Source organism: Callithrix jacchus, chromosome 12 (assembly GCF_049354715.1).
Source record: "Callithrix jacchus isolate 240 chromosome 12, calJac240_pri, whole genome shotgun sequence".
In the NCBI taxonomy this organism is placed as follows: Eukaryota; Metazoa; Chordata; class Mammalia; order Primates; family Cebidae; genus Callithrix; species Callithrix jacchus.
Window position 1 is genome coordinate 96369208 of NC_133513.1, and position 27193 is coordinate 96396400.

The following is a 27193-nucleotide window of genomic DNA, read 5'->3' on the forward strand; positions in this document are numbered from 1 at the left end:
TCCTGGTTCCCACGCTGAGTAGCAGTGTGCACTGTAGCAAATGATCTGTTCTGAACCTCAGTTTCTTCTCAAATGCTGAGATCATACCGCCTAATTTAGAGGCATTAGCACAATGGTTGGTAAATAGGAGGAAATATTCAAATGTTAATTCCTCTCCTGAACTGTGATATGATTGCCTAAAAGTTTTGATGAATGTACTTTTAAAACACCAATATCTCTGGATCATTTTAGATCTTAGTCTCATAGACAAAGAATCAGATGATGTCTTAGAAAGAATAATGGATGAGAAAACAGCAAGTGAGTTGAAGATTTTGTATGGTCACAGTGGGCCTGTCTATGGAGCCAGCTTCAGTCCAGATAGGTAAAAAACAATAAAAATTAATGCTGCTATGTTATATTGAGATTATATAAAAGTTAACTACTGGAAACCTTATGCAAATGCTGTGAACACTCTTGATAAAAATCTCATGGTTGTCTGTCGTTCATTATCTGTTAGAATCTTGCCATTTGCTAATTCGTCTTTGAATACTGGTATGCATCGTAGCAATTTAATGTATAGTTAAATTTATAGAATCAAAACGCACAATTTCAGGGCTTACTGGTTTTAAAAAGTAGCTTTAGTGTTTTCTTTTTTAAAATTTTTATTTGTTACCCAACATTAAATAACCAACTAATCAAAGCTTTAGTTTTATATAACTCCAGTAGGGGTTGAATTGTTCCATTGGGTTGCTCCATTGTGTCTTCTGGCCACTTCATCAAATTTTAGATAAATTCCTAACACTAATGGCATATTAGCTATTAATTGAGGATTTATTGTTCTATAATTAAAAGTACTAAGAGTAAATGAAAAAGAAAAATTTGAAATTGGTTTTGCTTCCCTTTAGGTGTATGATTACAATGTCATCCTGTGTGTTTAGGTATTTGCCTATTTTTCATGATCTCTGACACTCCGTAAAAATAGTGGGGAGGGTATTTCGTATTCATAATACCATCAGTATCTTACTTGGATAGATAATAGCTTTCAGGCCGGGCACAGTGGCTCATGCCTATAATCCCAGCACTTTGGGAGGACAAGATGGGTGGATCATCTGCAGTCAGGAGTTCAAGACCAACCTGGCCAACATGGAGAAACCCACTCTCCACTAAAAATATAAAAATTAGTTGGGTGTGGTGGTGCATGCCTGTAATCTCCACTACTTGGGAGGCTGAGGCAGGAAAACCTCTTGAACCTGGGAGGTGGAGGTTGCAGTGAGCTGAGAGTGCACCACTGCACGTCAGCCTGGACAACAAGAGCGAAACTCTGCCTCAAAAAAAGAAGGAAAAGGCCGGGCTTGGTGGCTTACGGCTGTAATCCCAGCACTTTGGGAGGTTGAGGCAGGCGGATCATGAGGTCAGGAGAACAAGACCATTCTGGTCAACATGGTGAAACTGTCTCTACTAAAAACAGAAAAATTAGCTGGGCGTGGTGGCGGGTGCCTGTAGTCCCAGCTACTCAGGAAGCTGAGGCAGGAAAATTGCTTGAATCCAGGAGGTGTAGGTTGCAGTGAGCCGAGATTGTGCCATTGCACTCCAGCCTGGGCAACAAGAGTGAAACTCCGTCTCAAAAAAAAAAAAAAAGGATTAAAAGATAATAGCTTTCCATCCGTAGGTTTCATCATTATGAAACTTCGAGAATTAGGTTTTTTGTTGTTTGATAAGGTTTTGCCAGATGATGATTTTTTTTTTTTTGGAGACAGAGTTTCACTCTTGTTACCCAGGCTAGAGTGCAATGGCGTGATCTTGGCTCACCACAACCTCTGCCTCCTGGGTTCAGGCAATTCTCCTGCCTCAGCCTCCTGAGTGGCTGGGATTACAGGGACATGCCACCATGCCCAGCTAATTTTTTGTATTTTTTTTTTTTTTTGAGACGGCGTTTCACTCGTTACCCAGGCTGGAGTGCAATGGCGCGATCTCAGCTCACCGCAACCTCCACCTCCTGGGCTCAGGCAATTCTCCTGCCTCAGCCTCCTGAGGAGCTGGGATTACAGGCACGTTCCACTATGCCCAGCTAATTTTTTGTATTTTTAGTAGAGACGGGGTTTCACCATGTTGACCAGGATAGCCTTGATCTCTTGACCTCGTGATCCACCAGCCTCGGCCTCCCAAAGTGCTGGGATTACAGGCTTGAGCCACTGCGCCTGCCCCAGATGATACTTTTTTTTTCTTTTTCTTTTTTTGAGATGGAGTCTCCCTCTGTCATCCAGGCTGGAGTGCAGTGGCACATTCTCGGCTCACTGTAACCTCCACCTCCAGGGTTCAGGTGTTTCTTGTGCCTCAGCCTCCTGAGTAGCTGGGACTACAGGCGCATGCCACGATGCCCAGCTAATTTTTGTATTTTTAGTGCAGATGGGGTTTCACTATATTGGCCAGGCTTGGCTATAACTCCTGACCTTGTAATCCGCCTGCCTCAGCCACCCAAAGTGCTGGGATTACAATCGTGAGCCACTGTGCCTGGCCCAGATGATATATTTTTACTTGAGGGAAACTGATTTCATTGAAAATTATAATACTTTCTATCAATCTTTTGTGTTTATCCTTGAAAAAGGTAGGGTATCCTATTAGCATGTCTATATAGTGTTTTTTTCCTTTTTAATTCTTACCTAGCTTACACAGGATAGGAAAATAGCATCTTTATTTTAGGGTCAGAAATTACTGAGTTTTAAGTGACATACCACATTTCTTATACCTTTTCAATTTACCTTAATTGACTGTACTTTGTTAATTACCCCTAGTATTTTTTTCTTGTAAAGAACTGTGATTTTCCCCTTAATAGAGTGTAAGTTTCTAAACAATCTTACCTCATTCAGTAGGTGCTCGGTATATGTAGTGTGTCAGGGATAACATTAGTTTGGTTAGTTCTTTCAATCCTTGATAACTACTGTGAATTCTGTGTATGAATTAAAAGTGAGATGTAGCATGTTAGCTAGCTACATTTAATATATTCAAATGTATAATACATTCAAATGCAGGTGGCCAAAGGTTACTCTGGGAGTCAAATATGTCACCTTCTTTTCTCTCAGGAACTATCTACTTTCCTCTTCAGAAGATGGAACAGTCAGATTGTGGAGCCTTCAAACATTTACTTGTTTGGTGGGATATAAAGGACACAACTATCCAGTATGGGACACGCAATTTTCTCCATATGGATATTATTTTGTGTCAGGGGGCCATGACCGAGTAGCTCGGTAAGAACACTGTGATCTTATGACTGGGTCTATTCAATGATCAGAATGGTTTCTTGTTGGGAATTACAGCAGCCAGCCAAAATCATTTAACTTCCATTATTAAGGATCAGCTTTCTGAGAAGCTTTGCATTTATAACTAATTTGAAAATCAGTTTTGGGAAGGAGTATTAATATATCTGCAATTACATCTATTTGAATCCTGCCATATATATATATATATATATATATATATTTTTTTTTTTTTTTTTTTTAAGAGAAGGGGTTCACCATGTTGGTCAGGATGGAGGATGGTCTCGATCTCCTGACCTCGTGATCCACCTTCCTCGGCCTCCCAAAGTGCTGGGATTATAGGCATGAGCCACCGTGCCCAGCCAAATCCTGCTTTTTAAAAAATACTTAATTAACAGTACTCCCTGCAATTTTCTCCATATGGATATTATTTTGTGTCAGGGGGCCATGACCGAGTAGCTCGGTAAGAACACTGTGATCTTATGACTGGGTCTATTCAATGATCAGAATGGTTTCTTGTTGGGAATTACAGCAGCCAGCCAAAATCATTTAACTTCCATTATTAAGGATCAGCTTTGCATTTATAACTAATTTGAAAATCAGTTTTGGGAAGGAGTATTAATATATCTGCAATTACATCTATTTGAATCCTGCTTATATATATATATATATATATATATATATATATATATATATATTTTTTTTTTTTTTTTTTTTTTTAAGAGAAGGGGTTCACCATGTTGGTCAGGATGGAGGATGGTCTCGATCTCCTGACCTCGTGATCCACCCTCCTCGGCCTCCCAAAGTGCTGGGATTATAGGCATGAGCCACCGTGCCCAGCCAAATCCTGCTTTTTAAAAAATACTTAATTAACAGTACTCCCTGCCACCCCCATCAGATGCTTAACCTTGTCTTCCACTACCACTGTGAGCACCTTTATGTTTCTCTGTATTCTCCTTAGAAGTTGAGGATAAGGTAGCTCAGGTTAGAAACTATTTGGCCAGGTGTGGTGGCTCACACCTGTAGTCCCAGCACTTTGGGAGGCCGAAGAGGGCAGATCACTTGAGGCCAGGAGTTCCAGACCAGCCTCGCCAACATGGCAAAACCCCATCTCCACTGAAAAAACAAAAAACAAAACTTAGCCAGGTGTGATGGCACGTGCCTGTAGGCAGAATTGCTTGAACCCAGGAGGTGGAAGTTGCAGTGAGCCGAGATCACACCACTGCACTGGGTGACAGTGAGACTGTGTCTTAAAAAAACCAACTGTTTGGTGGCCAGAACTAGGGCAAAATACTTCCTCGTGGTTTAGAAAGGAATAGGGAAGGAAGAGGAGTATACAGAGAATTGAGTTCTATAACTTAAATTTCGGCAGGGTACAATGGTACAGGCCTGTAGTCCCAGCTACTGGGGAGACTTAGGTGGGAAGATTGCTTGAACCCAGAATTTGAATCCAGCTTGAGCAAGACCTCAGCTTTTTTTTTTTAAAAAGACAAAACAGTACCAGATCAACTCTTAGGACGGTTAGTCTCATTCTTCTTCCCTCAGTTAACTAGTAAGTGGGAACCACTGGAACTAACATTTCATACAGATGTTTCTATATTTATTTTGGATCGATTTTTGGCATTTCACAGCTAACTCCTAATTGTCATCTTTTGCTTTTAATAACTTTATAAAAGGCTTTGGGCTACAGACCACTATCAGCCTTTAAGGATATTTGCTGGCCATCTTGCTGATGTGAATTGTACCAGATTCCATCCAAATTCTAATTATGTTGCTACGGGCTCTGCAGATAGAACTGTGCGGCTCTGGGATGTCCTGAATGGTAACTGTGTAAGGATCTTCACTGGACACAAGGTATTTTACACTCTTATTATTCTAGCATCCGAAGTTGCTTTCAACAAAAAAATATGTTTTAAACAAGTAACATAAATTTTAAAGACACCATTCTTTCTACAAAACTTTTAAAATTTTTTCTTATTTTCTTGGACATACTTGACTTTGGTCCTCTAAATTTCTTTTCTAGGGACCAATTCATTCCTTGACATTTTCTCCCAATGGGAGATTCCTGGCTACAGGAGCAACAGATGGCAGAGTACTTCTTTGGGATATTGGACATGGTTTGATGGTTGGAGAATTAAAAGGCCACACTGATACAGTCTGTTCACTCAGGTTTAGTAGAGATGGTGAAATTTTGGCATCAGGTAAATGACTATTAATGGCTTTATGGTAAATGGTATGGTAAGAGGAAACAGTGTTGACGATTGCTAAATTAAGTCCTGATGTTTCAGGTTTTGCTTTCCTTTAGCTATGATTCCAGTGTCACCCTACACGAATGACTTCTCAGTCTGGACTTCTCAGGTGGACTTAAAATACCACCTGAAGGGCTGGGCGCGGTGGCTCACGCCTGTAATCCCAGCATTTTGGGAGGCCGAGGCGGGTGGATCACGAGGTCAAGAGATCGAGACCATACTGGTCAGCATGGTGAAACCCCGTCTCTACTAAAAATACAAAAAATTAGCTGGGCATGGTGGCGCCTGCCTGTAATCCCAGCTACTCAGGAGGCTGAGGCAGGAGAATTGCCTGAACCCAGGAGGCGGAGGTTGCGGTGAGCTGAGATCGCGCCATTGTACTCCAGCCTGGGTAAACAAGAGCGAAATTCCGTCTCAAAAAAAAAAAAAAAACCACCTGAAATGCTCCTTTAGGAGTAGTTGTTGGCCAAATTTAGATTTTTCACCCAAAATGTACAGTAAATACATAAAATGCATTGGACAGTCTCAGAATCTAAATATGATGGATGCAGCTAATGGTTTCCTTTGACTTCCCCTTAGGTTCAATGGATAATACAGTTCGATTATGGGATGCTATCAAAGCCTTTGAAGATTTAGAGACAGATGACTTTACTACAGCCACTGGGCATATAAATTTACCTGAGAATTCACAGGAGTTATTATTGGGAACATATATGACCAAATCTACACCTGTTGTACACCTTCATTTTACTCGAAGAAACCTGGTTCTAGCTGCAGGAGCTTATAGTCCGCAATAAACCATCGGTGTTAAAGACCTTTTGGAAGCTACTGTTTTTAAAAAGGGAGACTAAAAGCAAATACCTCAGTGATTAATATTTAAGCTACAAAGAATGTTTTTGTCTATACGGATCTGGAAGTATGCTGCTTGGAAAATCTGAACATGACAGTTCCACGTTTCTATAGCAACCACATTTGACTAATTTCCGTTAGTTGAATAAGAGGTATTATGTTCATGGAGGGGACATTTATGGTGCTTTGGATTGTGTGGAAACTATGCATTTTCTGTTCAAATGCTATTTTAATTTATTACATTTAGAAAAAAAGTTAATTTCAATAATTCATCCTGCTTCGAGATTCAAAATCAGAAATATATCATTTTGAATTTTAGCTGAAGAATCCTATGAGCATGTATGTTTCTGCTGTAAAAATGTAGTTACTATATGGCACTCAAGTACTATGTAAAATGATCTGCTAATTTTTTTTTCTTGGCCCATGATTAGTGGAACATATCTAACTATGTAGGGTGAACTACAGTTCCTATTTTAGATCTAGATTTAATACAGCTCTCCACTGACATCTGAATTTATATACCTGTTGAGTTTTGAGTGCAGCCAAACACTTGATAAACGAGTTGAGGAAATTTAGCTTCCATGTTCTACTTCAGCTAAAACAGCTACATACAACCTAGTACACTTGAAGTCAGACAGACATTTCCGTTGCTTACCTCCAGTACTGAGCCTTGCTTTGGGAAACTAAAAGATTTAGACCAAGTCACTGCCAGTTTTTGCCTTTGTTGCATTTTGTACAGTTTTTATATTTTTGATACCTTGTAAATAAAGACCAGCTTTTCCAGGTTCATAATTTATTGTACAAATTGTATTATCACATGATGAGTTGGGATTAGCTTCTCCAGGCATGGAACTTAACAGATGAGGTTAAGAACCAGAGGCAGTTTAAAATCCTATAAACAAAGCAAAAAGTTTAGATACAAACGTGGTCAACTTTAAAGACATTGAAGAATTACTAAGATACATGAACCCACTGAAATTGAATGCAAATTTATTAGCCTGTCAGAGGCATAAAACCAAAATTAAGGTATAACTCAGATTAATACATTTTTTTTTTTTTTGAGACAGTTTCCCTCTTCTTGCCCAGGCTGGAGTGCAATGATGCGATCTTGGCTCACTGAAACCTCTGTCTCCCGTGTTGAAGCGATTCTCCTGCCTCAGCCTTCCAAGTCCTGGGATTATAGGCATGTACCACCACGCCCAGCTAATTTTTTATTTTGAGAGATGGGGTTTCACCTTGTTGGTTAGGCTGGTCTCGAACTCCTGACCTCAAGTGATCCACCCACTTTGGCCTCCCAAAGCGCTGGGATTGTAGGTGTGAGCCAGAGTGCCCGGCCTTAGATTAATAATACATTTGTTTTTCTTCTTCTTATTTATTTATTTATTTTTTTGGGAGACATAGTTTTGCTCTTGTCACCCAGGCTGGAGTGCAATGGCACGATCTTGGCTCACTGCAACCTCTGCCTCCTGGGTTCAGGCAATTCTCCTGCCTCAGCCTCCTGAGTAGCTGGGATTACAGGCACGCACCACCATGCCCAGCTAATTTTTGTATTTTTAGTAGAAACGGGGTTTCACCATGTTGAACAGGATGGTCTTGATCTCTTGACCTCGTGATCCACCCACCTTGGCCTCCCAAAATGCTGGGATTACAGGCTTGAGCCACCGCGCCCGGCCTCTTTTTATTTTTTTAAACTTTTTTTTTTTTTTAGAGAGACAGGGTTTCACCATGTTGGCCAGGATGGTCTCGATCTCTTGACCTCATGATCTGCCTGCCTCCGCCTCCCAAAGTGCCAGGATTACGGCGTGAACGAGCCATCACGCCTGGCCTGTTTTTTTTTTTTTGAGAGGGAGTCTCACTCTGTTGCCCATGCTGGAATACTGTGGCAGGATCTCAGCTCACTGCAACCTCTGCCTCCCGGATTCAAGCAATCTCCTGCCTCAGATTCCTGAGTAGCTGGGACTACAGGAGCATGCCACCATGCAAGGCTAATTTTTTTGTATTTTTAGTAGAGACAGGGTTTCACTGTGTTAGCCAGTATGGTCTTGATCTCCTGACCTCATGATCCACCTGCCTCAGCCTCCCAAAGTGCCAAGATATTAATACATTTTAACCTAATATTCCACCTTTAACAAATAAGCTACCGACAATTTAGTATGATCCTAAAGGTATATTATTGGAAAAGTCTAGCATATAAAGTAACATCCTTTTTTTTTGTTTGTTTGGAGACAGTCTTACTCTATACCCCAGTGTAGTGATTTGATCTCAGCTCACTGTAACCTCTGCCTCCTGGGTTCAAGTGATTCTCATACCTCAGCCTCTTGAGTAGCTGGGATTACAGGTGCCTGCCAGCACACCCAGCTAATTTTTGTATTTTAGTAGAGATGGGGTTTTGCCATGTTGGCCAGGCTGATCTCGAACTGCTGACCTCAGGTGATCCACCCACCTCAGCCTCCCAAAGTGCTGGGATTACATGTATAAGCCACTGCACCATGCCCGGCTAAACTTAACATCTTAAATAGCACAAAATAAATATGCATCAGAGACACAATTTCTCCATTTTTTTTTTTTTTTTTTTTTTTTTTTTTTTTTGAGAGGGAGTCCTGCTCTGTTGCCGAGGCTGGAGTGCAGGTGTGATCTCAGCTCGATGCAACCTCCACCTCCTGGGTTCAAGGTATTCTCCTGCCTCAGCCTCCTGAATAGCTGGGACTACAGGCACGCACCACCAGGCCTGGCTGATTTTTGTATTATTAGTAGAGAGGGGTTTCACCATATTGGCCAGGCTGGTCTTGAACTCCTGACTTCATGATCCGCCCACCTTAGCCAGACACAGTGGCTCACACCTGTAATCCCTGTACTTTGAGAGGCAGTTGGATCACTTGAGCCCAGGAGTTCAAGACCAGCCTGGGGAACATCACAAAACCTTGTCTCTACCAAAAGAAAATACAAAAATTAGCCAGGCGCAGTGGCTCAAGCCTGTAATTCCAGCACTTTGGGAGGCTGAGGCAGGTGGATCACGAGGTCAAGAGATCGAGACCATCCTGGTCAACATGGTGAAACCCCGTCTCTACTAAAAATAAAATAAATTAGCTGGGCATGGTGGCACGTGCCTGTAATCCTAGCTACTCAGGAGGCTGAGGCAGGAGAATTGCCTGAATCCAGGAGGCGGAGGTTGCGGTGAGCTGAGATCGTGCCATTGCACTCCAGCCTGGGTAACAAGAGTGAAACTCCGTCTTGGGGGAAAAAAAAAAAAAAGAAAATACAATTATTAGCTAGGCATGGTGGCATGCATGTAGCTGAAATCCCAGCTATTCAGGAAGCTGAGGTGGAAGGGTCACTTGAGCCTGGGAGGCAGAGGTTACAGTGAACCAATATTGTACTACTGCCCTCCAGCCTAGGCAACAGAGCTCGTGTCCCAGCACTTTGCGGGGCTGAGGTGGATGATCACCTGAGGTCAGGAGTTTGAGACCAGCCTGGCCAACATGGTGAAACCTCATCTCAACTAAAAAATAAAAAATAAAAAAGGTTGGTTAATAATTACATAAAGAGCTTCCATGTCACCCAATTGTTAAATAAAGACAAGTACAGGATGAATTGTATTTTTAAGAAAAATACAAATAGTAAACAAATAGAAAAACGTACTTCAAAAAGCAGGAGATGCAATTTTTTTACTCATCAAATTATAAAAAATCAGAAACATATTTCACATTAGCTGGGCAAAAGATACACCCATTTACAAATGGTAGGTACCCCATATTTGTCTGGGAAAGCACTGGGGAAGACAATCCTAGATACAGAGAAGGCTTCATGCTCAAAAGCATTCACTGTACTATTACTAATTCTAATGGGAGATTTCTTCTCTGAAATAGTTTCTATATTTATGAACAGATATGCATTCAAATTATAAAGATATATTTGGTGTAAGACAAAATTACAGACATCATCATAGTCACTGGAAACCAAACAAAACACATTTAACAAAAATTGTTAGGGTCTTGGGACATGGGCAATATTTTTGTTTTTTTGTTTTTTTTTTTTTCTTTTTCTTTTTTTGGAGACAGCCTTGCTCTCGCCACTAGGCGGGAGTGCAGTGGTGCAGTATCAGCTCATTGCAACCTCCACCTCCCAGGTTCAAGTGATTCTCATGCCTCAGCCTCCTGAGTAGCTGGGATTACAGGTGCCCATCACCACACCCAGCTAATTTTTGTATTTTTAGTACAGACAGGTTTCACCATGTTGGCCAGGCTAGTCTTGAACTCCTGACCTCACGTGATCCACCTGCCTCAGCCTCCTAGAGTGCTGGGATTACAGGTGTGAGCCACTATACTGAGTTTCTTAATTTTTTTTCTTGTATGCGATAAATTTTGCAAAATGACAACAGTTTATTTTGCTAGTAAATGTTAGGGAAAAATCCTAACATCAAAATGGCTAAGTTATAAAGGTTTAAATATCAACTTCTTACCATTTATGTTGCTTTCACAGCTGGAGTTTTTTTGGACCTTAACTTGAAATATAAGATAATCAAAGCAATGCCTCCGTATGTGGCCAGTACACACTGAGAAGGAAAGAAAAAAGTAAACAAGAGTTGTTGTTGCATCTATATTATTTTAAAATATAACTGCTTAAAGTTATCATTAATACTTACATTCCTTCTACCTGTGAGAGTGTAAGAGTTGAAATATTTTTTAATACCAGTGAACTGAAATTGTTCATCAGCTTCTGGACCTGCCATGATCTCAATCTTTTAAAAAAAAGAAAGCAACAATAAATTGGTTTGGATGTAATTTAAAAGTAAATAAATTTTGTCTTGTTTTAGTTTAAAAACTCAAAGTCATTGCATATAAATATTGTAAATTTTTATCTATGTCTCACACAACACAGCAGTAGCAAAGATGGTAGAAAAAGCCTTGCTAATAAGAAAAGCTTTTGGAAGTAGGATTTTACCTTGATTGCTATTTCATAAACACCTCAGAATATATCAAATCACTCAGCATAAGAGAACACAATAGCCCCGGCTAAGTTCATTCTCTGACCCAATACAGCTTTATGTTTTCATTCTTGGCTCTATCGCACCACCGTACACTGAATTTAGGACCTCCATGGGAGAGGGGAGAAGAGATCATTTACTAAATGGAGTTGATAATAGCTAGTGGTGGTGTTAAGGAAGCTGGCATCCTTGCACCACCACAAAATAGATAAAACATTTAAATGTAAATAGTGAAATTAAAAAGTCCTGGAAGAAAACATGGGTAAATATTTAAGTCATCTCAGGGAAGGGACAATATTAAGGGAAAAAAGAGCCAAAACCAAAAAGACAATATAACTGGACAACCAACCTCATTATTAGTAAAAAAAAAAAAAAATATAAAGTGAGACCAATATTTAATCATCAAACTAGCAAAGATAAAATTATGGTAAGCAGAAGTACTAAGCATGTGAGAAAACAAGCACTCTCTGTTGCTTGTAGGGTAAACTGGTACAACTTTCAGAAAGTGCAATTTGGCAGTATCTATCTAATTGTAAAATGAGTATACCCTTTCATCTAGCCGGTTTATTTTTTTCTCCAGGAATTTGCCCTTATTGAAATGTTACAAAGTGGAAGCATATTATATAGTTCAAAGATGGTCACCGAAATACTGTTTATGAAAATCTTAAAAGTCCATCTATAGAAGACTCATTTAAAAAATGATGGTTTCCATTGAAGGACACATAATATACAGAGATATTTGTATACTGACATGGGAGAATGTCCCAAGTAATGTTAAATTTTGTAAAAAAAAAAAAAAAAAATCCTATTTCTGGATTTTTAAATTATTTATTATTTATTAATTTTTTTAAAGATGGGGTTTCACCACATTGGTCAGGCTGGTCTTGAACTCCCGACCTCAGGTGATCTGCCCGCCTTGGCCTCCAAAGTGCTTGGATTACAGGTGTGAGCCACCACGCCCGGCCTATTTCTGGACATTATAAAGCACATCAATGGTTTTCTGAGTCTAGTCCCTAGACCAGCAGCATTAGCATCACTGGAAACTTGTTAGTGCAAATTCTTAGGCCCTACCTTGAATCAGAAACTCTGGGTCCAGGAATCTATTTTAATAAGGCTTCTAGATAATTCTGAAGCATGCTAAAGTTTGAAAAATACTGCAGTAATGGAAACAGAAAAATAAGTGTATTTAAAAAAAACACTGGAAGAATATATAGCAAATTTTATGAGGGCTTAATCTATAGTACCTGTGTATTTTATAAAGGCATGATTTCTTTTATAATAAAAAACAGCAAAGACAAGACATATTCAAAAGGTCACCAAAACAAGAGCTGAAAATTCGTATGCATGACCGCCTATCTACCACGACCGACGCCACGCCGAGTCGATTGGCAACAGAGACGAGCCGGTCGAGGTCCGGTCGAGATTGGTAGGCAGTGACAGTGACTCAGCTGGCTGTTGATGAAATGGAAGAGGGAGATACCTATGAGGGAGACATTACTATGGAAATTGGAACTCCCCCATTCAAAGGCTTTTAGAGGCATTCTTGTGCAAAGAATTGGCAATGAAAATTTGAGAAAGATGACCTTAATTTTCAAGTTTCAAGAAGGTTCTTGGAGCAATGAAGGAAATCCAAACTTCCTTAGGTCTCTTCAGAGACCTTGGCCAGTCTAACCCAAGTAGGAAAATCTCCATTAAAAGCAACTTTATAATGCAACTCTTATATCAACTATTTTACTTTACTAAACTTACTAAAGACATACTTTCCCCCCGATTGATTTCATGATACATTTTTGGATTCATTTCTTATGGTATGAAGTAGGTTTTTAGGAGAAACTGCTACAGAAAACAAGGGTTTAATGTTGACCATTAACCGAAAGCCTAACGAAGCTTTTTAGGTGGATATGCCCAACAATACTAAGGTGCTTTACATTTTCCTTTAATTTACACACAATATGGGAAGAAAGCTGATGTTTGTGATATCCCACAGAATACTAATTCTGACTGCAGGGAAGTGCATAGTTCAAGAACTGAAATCAATTACTCAAGTTAGTCTGGGTCTTAGAGGAGGAGGACCCTTGAGAGTCTCAGATGGAGGGGGAAATGTGGGGGGTTGTTGCTGATGAGATAATAATGGAGTAAGATCGAAAAATTTGGTTCTGCACTCTTCAGCACACGGCAAGTTACAAAGTAGAGCAAAAATAAAGGAACCCTTGTGTTTACAGTGCCCTTTGTAAGACTCCTGGATGTGATTTAATGTTGTTAAATGGTGACCTGTTTTAATTAAGCCACTAACTGCTCCTTTTTTTTTTAAAACAAGGCCTCCCTCTGTCGCCCAGGCTGGAGTGCAGTGGCAAGATCTCGGCTCACTGCAACTTCCGCCTCCTGAGCTCAAGCGATTCTCCTGCCTCAGCCTCCTGCGTAGCTGGAACTACAGGTGCACGCCACCACGCCCGGCTAATTTTTGTATTGTTGGTAGAGACGGGGTTTCACCATGTTACCCAGGCTGGTCTAGAACTCCTGACCTCAGGTGATCTGCCCGCCTCGGCCTCCCAAAGTGCTGGGATTACTGGCGTGAGCCACCGCGTTCGGCCACTAACTGCTCTTAAATGTAACTAATCCTTCTGTGCCTCTCTCCTCCCCTGAGATGGGCACTTTATTAAAGGTCCAGAGTGACCAGTAGCTCTTGCTACTCTGTTCCTCTATATTGCTATTTTCCTTTCTAACTGAACACTTACCTGGAATGGTGAGATCACGAGGTAAGAAAGGCAAAGGTGAGTGAGAATCACTCAGGTACCAGAAGCAGCCTCTTGCACTTCAAGTTTATAGCTCTCTATTTTGGCTACCTTCGAGGAAGGCCTTCCCGACGATCGTCTAAACACTGAAATCTAACCCGCTTTCAGAGGACCTGGCGAACTGCAGGGGCCGCACGACGCTCACTCGTTTTGACAAAGGCTGCAGAGCAGCTAAAGGAGGCCTGGCTGGACAATTTCCTAAGCTCAGCTCGGTGGGAACAAACAGCTATGAGCGTACAGAGGAAAAGAGGTTAATTCGGCCGGTGATGGGGTCAGAAGCCCTAGTCCTTGTCAATATTACGTCACTAGGTGACCTTGGGAGACTCCCTTCGCGGAGAGCCTCATTTTTCTCCACTGGCGAATGCAATCTTAGAGTCTTCGGGAACCGTGGGAGCCTTTGGGAGCACCTATCCGCCTCGCCTCGAGGCATCTCACCCTCTGGCCCCTCCGTGCGCCCCTCGTTTTTTCTAGCTCCTTTCCCATGCCCCACGGTTTCTCTCCCCCAAAGCTAAAATCTCGAGGTGTTCCTCGGCCAGAAACGGCGGCTGGCCCCGCAACGTGGAGGAGGCGGGAGGTCCAAGCCCGGGCTTCCCTCTTCACCCACCTGCTAAAGCCACAAATTCCGCACCCAGGGTCCTTCAACGACCGTATCCACCGCTCTGCCCGGCCGGAAGAAGCCGCCTTAGGCGGCCACCACGATTCGGCCTTCTGCGTCGATTGGCTACGGCTCGAAGTCCCGCCCTTCCGATTCCTGTCTTTCGTTGCCTCCGCCACACAGCAACGGAAGTAGGGTGTTGCGCCCGCCCATACTTCCGGAAGAGTTGCACTGGGCCTTCAGTGTCTTGGTCTCCGCGTGTGTGATTACAGCGGCGCGAGCTACTGGTGAGTAAAGGCAGAGACGACAAGGGGGGAAACCTCATGACTGTCAGATCTGTCCCAGGTCTGGGTCCCTGTTAGACATCCGCTAGATGAGTGTGGTTCGGCCACCTTAGCCCTGCTTCGAAACCGGCTATTCTAGCAGCCCCTGTAACCCCAGGCTTTGTGTTCAGAGAGTAGCTTAAGTCATTTCTGTGCCCCTGAATCGCCCTCCTCTTTGGAGCCTCAGTTTCCCCTTGTCTGAAATGAAATTAAGGGTGAAATTCGCAGCAACCTAGACTCCCTGAACTTTCCTGTTTCTTTGAATCATACACCCATCCCTGATTCCATATCCTTGGCTCCATCAGCTCATCACTTCTCTAGTCTCAAGCCCTTCTAGATTCTTAATACCAATGGTCTCTCAGAACCAACGTCTCCTGTCTTCTGGTTTCACTTATACCCAGTTCTGGTTTTCATGGTTTCTCTGTTGTACTGCATTTGAATCCTTTTTAACAATGCATTTGAATTCTTCTCCTGAGTTTCCTTGCCTTCAGTACTGCCTCTTGTCATGTCCAATCTATAGTCTGCTGAGTATTTTTCTTGCTTACTGTTCTGTCGCTTTCCCTGCTTAAGTCTCTGACTTGCCAAAGTAAACTACCCATATCTAATTCAAGGTCTTCCACAAAGAAGCCCAACTTCTCCTTTAATTTTTTTTTAAGACGGAGTCTTGCTCTGTCCCCCAGGTTGGAGTGCAGTGGCCGGATCTTGCATCACTGCAACCTCTGCCTCCCAGCCTCAAGCAATTCTCCCGATTCAGCCTCCTGAGTAGCTGGTACTGGTGCACACCTCCACACCCGGCTAATTTTTTGCATTTTTGGTAGAGACAGGGGTTCTCCATGTTGGTCAGGCTGGTCTCGAACTCCTGACCTCAGATGATCTGCCTGCTTCGGTCGCCTGAAGTGCTAGGATTACAGGTGTGAGCTACCGTGCCCAGCCTCCTTTAAAATTTAACTTCAATTTTTATGCTTTAATCTCCCAGTGGTCTAGTTGAATAATTCTTCAGAGACAACAGCAAGCCTTTGAGCCGTTCTTTGATAGGGAAATTGCTAGTGTTTATTGAAATAATGGGCTTTTCCAATTCCATGCCTTTTCTCACATTCCCTTTCTACCTGTCAAGCTTCTGTTCATCTTTTACCCTTCAGCTTAAAAGGATCTTTATGAAGCTTGCCTCCTTTACTGAAGCCTTATCCCTTCCCATATCTTTGTGATGGTTTATAATCTGATTTGCACTTTAAATTACTTGCATAATTGTTTTGTCTTCTAAAAAGTGTGCATGTTCTTTGAAGGCAGAGGATTATATATTCCTCTATAGAGCTACAGTGTATCTCTGACTTAACTGTAGCTGCTTAGTGAGTGGTACATTGAATCTATAACTTACTTTTCTGGAAGAAGGTGGGTGGACTTGTGGTTTTGAAGCAGAGACCATTGGGAGGATGAGGTATGGATTATCCCGGGCCTGACATCTAAATCATCTGTGTTGTAGTCCTGAATGTTGTGTAGCATATTGCTGGAACATTCTTTCTCTTGCTCATTGATACACCTTTCTGAAATCTGCTACCAAGATAACATATCACCATTTTCCTTTGCATTGCTTTTAGGAGACCCAAACATGGCAACGCTGGAAGAAAGCTTCCCCCGAGGGGGTACAAGAAAGATCCACAAACCAGAGAAAGCTTTCCAGCAGTCAATTGAACAAGACAACTTATTTGATGTAAGTAGTATGCTTGTTTGGTGACACTGGAAGCTTTCACTCTAGTGTCTTGTGAAAATTGAGCCTTATTTGTGAATGTGTTATGTTCTAGATTTTTTTTGCATCGAAGTCTACTTCTATAAATTTAACTCATTTAGAGAGGTCATGCCACCACAAGGCTACATCTTTTGAAGCTTGGCATTTAGTAGTAGAGTTTAAAGTACTCTTGTTGGCTTGGCATGGTAGCTCATGCCTGTAATCTAACAGTTAGGGAAGCCAAGGCAGGCAGATCACTTGAGGCTAGGAGTCAAGACCAGACTGGCCAACATGGTGAAACTCCATCCATGCTAATACTAATACAAAAACTAGTTGAACTTGGTGGTGCAAGCCTGTAGACCTAGTCCTAACTACTCGGGAGGCTGAGGCATGAGAAGTGCTTGAACTGACTAGGCAGAGAGTTCAGCAATTCACTCCAGCCTGGGCAAGTATCTGTCTCAAAAAACAAAACAAACAAAATAAAGTGCTGTTGTTCCTTGTTCTTAGGGATTCTGTGCCATGTTTTTTTTTTTTTTTGGAGACAGAGTCTTGCTCTGTCACCCAGGCTGGAGTGCAATGGTTCAATCTCAGCTCACTGCAACCTCTGTCTCCTGGGTTCAATTGATTCTTCTGCCTCAGCCTCCCAAGTAGCTGGTACTACAGGCATGGGCCACCACGCCCAGCTAATTTTTGTATTTTTAGTAGAGACGAGGTTTTACCATGTTGGCCAGGAAGGTCTTGATCTCCTGATCTCAGGCGATCCACCTGGCTCGGCCTCCCGAAGTTTTGGGATTACAGGCGTGAGCCACCACGCCCGGCCTGTGCCATGTTGATTAAGGATGGAGAGGAAGCCGTTTTTGTTTTTGTTTTGAGGTGGAGTCTCACTCTTGCCCATGCTGGAGTGCAGTGGCAAGAGTGAGTAGCTGGGATTACAGGTGCTTGCTACGATGCCAGGCTAATTTTTGTATTTTTGTTAGAGGTGGGGTTTCACCATGTTGGCCAGGCTGGTCTGAAACTCCTGACCTCATATGATCTGCCCACCTCAACCTCCCAAAGAGCTGGAATTACAGGTGTGAGCCACTGTGCCCAGCCGATGTTTTTTTTTCTTCCAGAGAGATGAGATGAGGAGAGACAATGTTTCACTGTGTTACCCAGGCTGGACTTAACCTCCTGGGCTCAGTCAATCCTCCCACCTTAGCCTTCCATGTAGCAGGAACAACAGGCATTTCCACTGTGCCTGACTGATCATTGCATTTCTTTTTTGAGACAGAGTCTCACTCTGGCCCAAGCTGGTGTGCAGTGGCGCGATCTTGGCTCACTGCAACCATTGCCCCTGGGGCTCAAGTGATTCTCTTGCCTCAGTCTCCCAAGTAGCTGGGACTACAGGTGCACACCACCATACCCGCTTAATTTTTTTTTTGTATTTTTAGTAGGGACAGGGTTTCACCACGTTGTCCTGGGTGATCTTGAACTCCTGAGCTCAGGTGATTCACCTCCTTCGGCCTCCCAAAGTGCTGGGATTACAGGCCTGAGCCACCATGCCCAGCCTGATCATTGCATTTCTACATGGATTCTTTGCCACGAGTAATGGTCAGAGTTTGCATTAGACTTCGTAGTCTCACCTAGACTAGCCTGTGCTCCAAATGCTTGGGGAAAGGGACAACATTTGAGTGTGTGGCTTTAGGCCTATATTGTGTAATCTTTTCAACTGTACTATGAAGCAGTGATCACAATTCCATGATGAGGAACAGTGTCTTTCTCTGTTGCCCAGGCTGGAGTGCAGTGTTGTGATCTCAGCTCACTGCAACCTCTGCCTCCTGGGTTCAAGTGATTCTCCTGCATCAGCTTCTTGAGTACCTGGGACTACAGGTGTGCGCTGCCACAGTCAGCTAAATTTTTTTTGTATTTTTAGTGGAAAAAAAATACAGCCTGTTGGCCAGGCTGATCTTGAACTCCTAATCTCAAGTAATCTGCCTACTTAGGCCTCTCAAAATGCTGAGATTACGGGCATGAGCCACTGTGCCTGGCCTTTATATAATTTAGCAGAAACCACATAGCTTGTTATGGTGGAAAAGATGAGAATTTTACCTGGGTCTGGGTGACTCCAGTGCCCATTTTCATGCACTGTTCTGTGATGCTCCTCAAACTGGGGAACCCCAGTGTTCATCCCAATCAAGAGAGGAAGAACACGAGAGAAGGGACTTTGGGAGCATGAAGGAGGCTTCTCAGACCTTGGGTAGAGGGAGGATTGGCAGCCCAATTTTTTTTTTTTTTTTTGAGACAGAGTCTCACTCTGTCACCCAGGCTGGAGTGCAGTGGCGCAATCTCAGCTCCCTGCAACCTCCACCTCCCAGGTTCAAGTCATTCTCCTGTCTCAGTCTCCCAAGTAGCTGGGATTATAGGCGCTTGCCACCACACCCAGCTAATTTTTGTGTTTTTAGTAGAGACAGGGTTTCACCATGTTGGCCAGCTCAGTCTCGATAACTTGACCTTGTGATCCACCCGCCTCGGCCTCCCAAAATGCTGGGATTACAAGTGTGAGCCACTGTGCCTGGTCTTTTTTTCTTTTTCTTTTTTTTAAGCAAGAATTAAAGGAACAATTGGGAGTGGGATGGGGTAGGGTGGAGTGAAGGAGTAACAACCAAGGTGACGGATGACCTGAAATAGAAGGGAAAAGTCAGATTGCTTCTTATTCTTTTGGGTCTTTGTGGGTTCCCCTACTCTTCTAGATTTCTACTGAAGAGGGATCCACCAAAAGGAAAAAGAGCCAGAAGGTGCCAGCAAAAACAAAAAAGCTGAAAATCGAAAAGAGAGAAAGCAGCAAGTCTGCAAGAGAGAAGTTTGAAATCCTTAGTGTCGAGGTTTGTTAAAGTTTGGCTTTCCTTTAAACAAACGACCTTGTTGCTTAAGTTTGTGTATGTTTTTTTCTTCTTTCCTTCTTTTTTCTCATAATTCCATTTTCCCCTTAATATATCATATTTCATGTGTGTGCCTGTGGAGATTCTTGGAATTTTTGCTAAGGACTGAGCATGATTTCCTTCAGTGGCTAACTGATGCCAGGAATCTTTTTTTATTCCTTTTTATTTATTATTATTATTATTATTATTTTTGAGACAGTTTCACTCTTGTTACCCAGGCTGGAGTGCAATGGCGCGATCTCAGCTCACTGCAACCTCCGCCTCCTGGGTTCAGGCAATGCTCCTGCCTCAGCTTCCCGAGTAGTTGGGATTACGGGCATGCGCCACCATGCCCAGCCAATTTTTTTGTATTTTTAGTAGAGACGGGGTTTCACCATGTTGACCAGGATGGTCTCGATTCCTTGACCTCGTGATCCACCCGCCCTGGCCTCCCAAAGTGCTGGGATTACAGGATTGAGCCACCGCGCCTGGCCTTTTGTTTATTATTTTCTAGACACAGGCCTGATTCTGTTGCTCAGGCTGGAATGCAGTGGCATGATCATAGCTCGCTTTAGCCTTGAACTCCTGGGCTCAAGCAATCCTCCTGCCTCAGCCTCCCCTGAGCAGCTGGGACTACTATAGGTGTGTGTTGCCATGCCCAACTAATTTTTTTTTTTTTTTTTGAAATGGAGTTTCACTCTTGTTACCCAGGCTGGAGTGCAATGGCGCCATCTTGGCTCACCACAACCTCCGCCTCCTGGGTTCAGGCAATTCTCCTGCCTCAGCCTCCTGAGTAGCTGAGATTACAGGCATGCACCACCATGCCCAGCTAATTTTTTGTATTTTTAGTAGAGACGGGGTTTCACCATGTTGACCAGGATAGTCTCGATCTCTTGACCTCGTGATCCACCAGCCTCGGCCTCCCAAAGTGCTGGGATTACAGGCTTGAGCCACCGCACCCGGCCTAGCCCAGCTAATTTTTAAATCTTTTGTAGAGCTTGGATCTTGCTATTTTGCCCAGGCTGGTCTAGAATTCCTGTGCTCAAGCAATCCTCCTATCTTGGCCTCACAAAGTGTTCGGATTATAGGTGTGACCCATTGTGGCTACTCCCTTTTTTTCTTTTAAAGCTGCCATGGGCTTGCTTGTGTCCTCACAGGACTTGTGTTTTGATATATTCAGAGGTTAGAACTGACAGTAGCTTTAGCAGTCATTCTAATCCCACCCATTCATTTCATAGATGTGAAACCCATCTGCAAGAATTGGGAGTGGTCTTACTGTGTTCCATACATTTTTATTTAGATGATAACACCAATATATGTTAGTTGTCAAAAAGAGAAGAAGTCAAATAAGTTTGAAGGGGAACATGTAGATTTGGCCAGATTTCAATTCAATATTTCGTCCTATATACTTTAAAAAAATTGTTAGACTTGGTGCTAACATTAGAAAACTAAAATTTTACATGAAAATGTGATTTCTGGCCTCTTGTAAAAATTCGAAAGCACTGATAGCACAAGGCCCATGTTCCCTCATGTTTATAAATGACAAGGAGCTGAGTAGTGGTTGTGCCCTTTAGATCTGGCATGGTCACTCCAGACTGCCATTATCTCCACTAGCTGGCTTCCTTCACTGTGTTGTCTGCAAGGCATTTGAGTTTTAGTTGCTCAGAATAATGTAAAAGGCAAAGGTGTCCTCCAGTATCCCAGTGCTGTTAACACTGTTGTATAATCTAGACCTTTTACAATCCTTCGGTCAGATATTTGAGACGTGCACTGATAGGAACACGTGTATTTATTTATTTATTTAATTTTTTTTTGAGATGGAGTTTCGCTCTTGTTGCCTAGGCTGGAGTGCAGTGGCATGATCTCAGCTCACTGCAACCTCTGCCTCCTGGGTTTGAGCAATCCCCCTGCCTCAGCCTCCTGAGTAGCTGGAATTACAGGCATGTGCCACCATGCCCGGCTAATTTTTGTATTTTTAGTAAAGACTGGGTTTTGCTGTGTTGGCCAGGCTGTTCTCGAACTCCTGACCTCAGGTAATCCACCTGCCTTGGCCTCCCAAAGTGTTGGGATTATAGGTGTGAGCCACTGTGCCTGGCCTATTTTTTATTTTTATGTTTTGAGATAGGGTCTGACTTTGTTGCCAAGGGTGGCGTACAGCAGTATGATCACGGCTCACTGCAGACTCAACCTCCTGGCTCAAGCGATCCAGTCACCTCAGAATACCTGCAACTATAGGTGTGCACCACTATGCCTGGCTAATTTTTTTTTTTTTTTGTAGAAACTATGTTGCCCAGGCTGGTCTTGAATTCCTGAGCTCGAGCAGTCCTCCTGCCCTGGCCACCCAAAGTACTGGAATTATAGGCGTAGGCCACTATGCTCGGCCCTATAGCTTTTAAATTGAGACTAGAACCCAGACCTTCCAACCTTCCCTATTGTTGTTCCCATCCTTGTTGTACACATTTCACTTTTTCTCTTCTAGTCCCTGTGTGAGGGAATGCGGATTTTGGGTTGCGTGAAAGAGGTGAATGAACTGGAACTGGTGATTAGTCTCCCCAATGGCCTCCAGGGCTTTGTGCAAGTCACTGAAATCTGTGATGCCTATACCAAAAAGCTGAACGAGCAGGTGATGCAAGAACAACCTCTGAAGGTAAGGGAAATCCGGATGAAGCTGTTACTGAAAATAAGTGGAAAACAAATAGATTTAAAATTACATCTTTGCCAGATGCTAAGAAGGAAAGGTACAAGGTGCCATGAGAGATTATCATAAAGGAATTTTCGATGAAGTCTGGGAGCCTGGAAGACTTTGTTGAGGAAGGGATGCTTAAACTGAGATCTAAAGAGTGAGGGTTCCCTAGATAAAGAAGGAAAGGCATTTAGCCAGAGCAATGTGATATATAACATAGAGAAGGCTAGTATGGCTAGGTAGGGAGAGCATGATGTGAATGGACTGGAGAGCTGAATGGGGGCCAGGGCGTATGCAGCCTTGCAGATCATTTTTAAGGATTGTTTTTAAATTCTGTAATCAATGGTAAGTCCTTGAAATGTTCTCATTGGGGTAGGTGACACGTAGACAGCATAGTGTGTAGATTGAAGAGGCATGAGAAGTTGCTTAGAGACAAGTTAGGAGGCTCTTACAGTCGTTCATGTCCTGAGATTGATGGTGACCTGAGTTCAGGATTTCCTGAGGACTGAGCAGGCAAAGTCATTGCTTGGTGATAGATTCTATAGGGGTGGTAGGGCAGATAGAGGTGTTAGGGCTGAGTTCTAGGTTTCTGTTATGCATGATTTGATGCTTGGTCATGACATCCTGAGATAGGAAACCCTAAAGGGGACCTGGATTGGGAGAGATCATTATGATTTTTCATTTTTTGAGACAGAGTCTCACTGTGTCACCCAGGCTGGAGTGCAGTGACACAATCTCAGCTCACTGCAACCTTCATCTCCCAGGTTCAAGCGATTCTCTTGCCTTAGCCTCTCAAGTAGCTGGGATTACAGGCTACTTGTAATCTCACACCCAGCTAATTTTTGTATATTTGGTAGAGATAGGGTTTCATCATGTTGGTCAGGCTGGTCTCAAACTCCTGACCTCAGACGGTCTGTTCACCTTGGCCTCCCAAAGTGCTGTGATTACAGGTGTGAGCCACTGCTCCTGACCCTCAAGTACTTTTTAGTGGACTGCAAAACGGACCACTGGCTTTAGCGATATGGAGCTCATCGGCGACTCTCTGGGGAGATAAAGTGGTGGAGTGAGGGGGTGGAAAGCAGATTGCAAGGAGCTGAAGAGTGAGTAAAAGATGAAGTAGAGGCACTAAGTGTAGACAATTCTTTGACAAGTCATTTTACATGTGGTTATGTGGAAATATTTGAAGGCCTTATGCTAAATTCAAGACTGTGACTTGGCCACAGATCCATCTTCCTTTGTGGATGGGTGGTTATTCCTCACCCATCTTTTGGGTTCTTTGGGGTCTGAGGATAAGAAGTCCCTGAGCCAAGGCTGAGTGAGATTTTTGGTTCAGGAGAAGGGTGTGTATCAGATCTTTCTCATTTGTGTTATGCAGGACTTATTCCATTTGCCTGAACTTTTCTCACCTGGAATGCTGGTGAGATGTGTGGTGAGCAGTCTGAGCATCACAGAGAGGGGCAAGAAGAGTGTCAAGCTGTCTCTGAACCCCAAAAATGTCAACAGAGTACTGAGTGCTGAGGTCCTGAAGCCTGGCATGGTAGGTATCTAGGGTCAGGGAGAAAGAGTGGGCAATGTGCCTTCTCCCTGCCTCCTAGGGAGCATGGTCTAGGCCACCTTTTACTTTCAGCTTAACATAGGAGTGGGTCTTTTTCTGGAAGGAAGGTCTCTTGGGTTCATTGGGTATTTAATGGACCTTGAAGATTTGAACCTAATGAAGAGAAAAGAGAAAGCAAGTCCAAATTTCACTGGTAGCAAGGAAAAATGCCTCTGGGAAGCCTTAGCGGTGGACTTGGTGATGGTGAGAAGGAGTTACTCATAGTACCTTACTTACTGAAACTTCCTTGCAGATTTGGTCTTTTACAAAGGCTTCTGGCATTTATATATAATGCTTGAGAGCTGCTCTCTGAGAGCAAGAGACAGGGTAGTCAGCAAAGTTAGTCTATTAGCTGTGTTACTGGATATCTCACTACTTTGTGTTCAGTCCTGTGGAGATTCAGGAGACGTTAGTCCTGGCTCAGAGACTCCAAGTCTAGTAGGCACAAAAGGGTAAACTTACACTCATATAGATAATATAAGTACTCTTGTAATTAAGAGAATGGAGGCCGGGTGCGGAGGCTCAAGCCTGTAATCCCAGCACTTTGGGAGGCCGAAGGCGGGTAGATCATGAGGTCAAGAGATCGAGACTATCCTGGTCAACATGGTGAAACCCCGTCTCTACTAAAAATGCAAAAAATTAGCTGGGCATGGTGGCGTGTGCCTGTAGTCCCAGCTACTCAGGAGGCTGAGGCAGGAGAATTGCCTGAACCCAGGAGGCGGAGGTTGCGGTGAGCCGAGATTGCGCCATTGCACTCCAGCCTGGGTAACAAGAGCGAAACTCCGTCTCAAAAAAAAAAAGAGAATGGAGATCAGTATGATCTTGCAATATGTTAGAAGCAGTAGGATTTAGGAAAGACCTAGAAAGTTTGGTGGGATTTAGTTGGATAAAAAGGGAATAAAAGTAAGTTAGGTTGTAGGAAATTGACAAGTGTCAAGTGTCATTCGGCAGGTGACATTTTGGGCACGTTAATGTAATTTTCACAGCAACCCTTTGTGGCAGATAGATACTATTCCTTTTACAGTTGAAAAAATGGACTCAGAAAGGTTTAAGTGACTTACCAAAGACCAAATAGTTAGCAAGTTTCAGAGCCACGCTTCTTTCCATTTAATGTAAAGGAGATTGGCAGGTTTTTTTTTTTTTTTTTTTTTTTGAGACGAAATCTTGCTCTGTCATCCAGGCTGGAGTACAGTGGTGCGATCTTGGCTCACTACAATCTCCACCCCCAGGTTCAAGCGATTCTCCTACCTCAGTCTCCCTAGTAGCTGAGATTACTGGTGGGTGTCACCACGCCCAGCTAATTTTTGTATTTTTAGTAGAGACAAGGTTTCCCCATGTTTTCCAGGCTGATTTTTGAACTCCTGACCTTAGGTGCTTCACCTACCTTGGCCTTCTAAAGTGCTGAGGTTACAGGCATGAACCACTGTGCCCGGCCAGCAGTACTTTTTTTAATGTCTTGGAGGTGCTCAGAAGATACATACTGTGGCAACTAGAAGGGTAGTACTGGATTCTCTCAGTAGTCCTGGCTCTGGGAGTGCCCTTGCAGGGTCTTGCAGTTTATCTCTCTTTGCATATTGTAAAAGTCTGCTATATATATATATATATATATTTTTTTTTTTTTTGAGACGATCTCACTCTGTTATCTAGGCTGGAGTACAGCGGCATGATCTCAGCTCACTGCAACCTCTGCCTCCTGGGTTTAAGTGACTCTACCTCAGCCTCCTGAGGCAGGGATTACAGGTGCCATGCCCAGCTAATTTTTGTGTTTTTACTAGAGATGGGATTTCACCATGTTGGCCAGACTGGTCTCAAACTCATGATCAAGTGATCTGCCTGTCTTGGCCTTCCAAAATGCTGGGATTATAGATGTGAGCCACTGTATCTGGTTGAAAGTTTGCTGTCTTTTGAAAGCAATGGAGGCAAGAGACTCTTCTCTATTGTTCCATCATTCAGCTGTGTTTAACTTTCCTCACTGCCTGGCAACCATCTGGGAGTATTGAGTTTGATATCTGCTGTCCTGTGGGATTGTGTTTTAAAGCTGCATGTGGGGTGGGATGATGGCAGAGTGTGAGCTTAGTGGCAGGAACATTCAAGTTTGGATGTTTGTTGTGTGTTCTCTTCCCCTAGCTACTTACAGGTACTGTGTCCAGCCTGGAAGATCATGGCTACCTAGTGGACATTGGTGTTGATGGGACCAGAGCTTTTCTGCCACTGCTGAAAGCCCAGGAGTACATCCAACAGAAGAACAAAGGTGAGGGCAAGAAAAGGGGCCAGTACATGATAGTGAGGTGGTGCATGTGGGGATTACATTTAAGTGCCACTTTGATGAGTAGCATGACAGAATGGTGACCCTGAAGGTGCTGTGGCTTTGGTAAAATCAGCACTTAATCGTAGTTAATAGGAAAGGGAAGATGGATGAAGGGCCAGTGAGTGGCAGGGTCTCACTAAGATCTGATGGAACAGTGTCAGTTTTTCTAACCTGGAGGATTCCACTGCAATTTGGGCCCCCATGGCTTCTGAACCAGCAGTCTCCTGGCTTGTTGAGATTTTAATATTTTTGTGGGGTAATTGAATTCCACATCAATTAGGGTAACTTCATTTCCTTTCTATAGTTGGCCCCTTAGAGATTGGGAATATGGGGAGTAATCAGTGCTAACTGGGCAGGTAGGACATGGGTCTTTTCAGGTATTTCTTGGGCCCACGTTGAAAGTCTTTCTCATGGAGACATTTTTCCTTTTGGGGTCTGGGGCTGGGCTTACAGGTGCTAAACTAAAGGTGGGTCAGTACCTGAACTGCATCATTGAAGAGGTGAAAGGCAGCGGAGGAGTTGTGCATCTCTCTATTGGTCACTTGGAGGTTTCTACTGCCATTGCTACTGAAGAGCAGAGCTGGACCCTTAATAACTTGCTACCAGGACTGGTGGTCAAAGCTCAGGTACAGAAGGTAAGCTGTTCATTGCTACTACTACTTTTTTTTTCTACTACCTTTTTTTTTTTGAGACGGAGTCTCGCTCTGTCATCAGGCTGGAGTACAGTGGCATGATCTCGGCTTACTGCAACCTCCACCTCCCAGGTTTAAGCAATTTTCCTGCTTCAGCCTCCCGAGTAGCTGGGACTACAAGTACTCACCAACATACCCAGCTAATTTTTTTGTATTTTTAGTAGAGATGGGGTTTCACCATGTTAGGCAGTATGGAGGCTGGCTACTACCACGTTTTAAAGCAAAAATAATTCTTATTTTTTATTTGTTTATTTTTTGAGACAGAGTCTTG

General features: G+C 43.1%; 3 protein-coding genes across 8 annotated transcripts in view; 2 read left to right on the plus strand and 1 right to left on the minus strand.

The window, feature by feature from the left end:
* Window positions 1–7123, plus strand: part of TAF5 (TATA-box binding protein associated factor 5) — a 20532-nt gene extending 13409 nt beyond the window's left edge. The window contains exons 7-11 of the mRNA XM_002756571.5: window positions 232–361; window positions 3060–3224; window positions 4910–5087; window positions 5257–5434; window positions 6062–7123. Coding sequence (XP_002756617.1) covers window positions 232–361; window positions 3060–3224; window positions 4910–5087; window positions 5257–5434; window positions 6062–6279 — 869 coding nt within the window. The 3' untranslated portion in view covers window positions 6280–7123. The remainder of the gene's footprint in view (window positions 1–231; window positions 362–3059; window positions 3225–4909; window positions 5088–5256; window positions 5435–6061) is intronic.
* On the minus strand, window positions 7108–14826 carry ATP5MK (ATP synthase membrane subunit k). 2 transcript variants are annotated; one of them, XM_017979284.3, is made up of 5 exons: window positions 14712–14826; window positions 14051–14333; window positions 10974–11069; window positions 10791–10883; window positions 7108–7223 (listed from the first exon to the last, which is right to left on the minus strand). In XM_017979284.3, the coding sequence occupies exons 3-4, from the start codon at window positions 11058–11060 to the stop codon at window positions 10794–10796; spliced, it is 177 nt and encodes a 58-aa protein (XP_017834773.2). In that variant the 5' UTR covers window positions 11061–11069; window positions 14051–14333; window positions 14712–14826; the 3' UTR covers window positions 7108–7223; window positions 10791–10793. The 2 variants fall into 2 exon arrangements, with proteins under 2 accessions (XP_017834773.2, XP_017834772.2); XM_017979283.4 differs by lacking the exon at window positions 14051–14333.
* Window positions 14827–14913: 87 nt separating this feature from the next.
* The window catches only part of PDCD11 (programmed cell death 11), a 55837-nt gene continuing 43557 nt past the window's right edge, over window positions 14914–27193 (plus strand). For 4 of the 5 annotated variants that reach the window (XM_009010218.5, XM_009010219.5, XM_009010220.5 and 1 more), the window contains exons 1-7: window positions 14914–14989; window positions 16621–16733; window positions 19478–19609; window positions 22125–22292; window positions 23704–23865; window positions 26050–26173; window positions 26684–26865. In XM_009010218.5, coding sequence (XP_009008466.1) covers window positions 16632–16733; window positions 19478–19609; window positions 22125–22292; window positions 23704–23865; window positions 26050–26173; window positions 26684–26865 — 870 coding nt within the window. In that variant the 5' untranslated portion in view covers window positions 14914–14989; window positions 16621–16631. The remainder of the gene's footprint in view (window positions 14990–16620; window positions 16734–19477; window positions 19610–22124; window positions 22293–23703; window positions 23866–26049; window positions 26174–26683; window positions 26866–27193) is intronic. The other variant, XM_035268973.3, reaches the window with a different exon arrangement.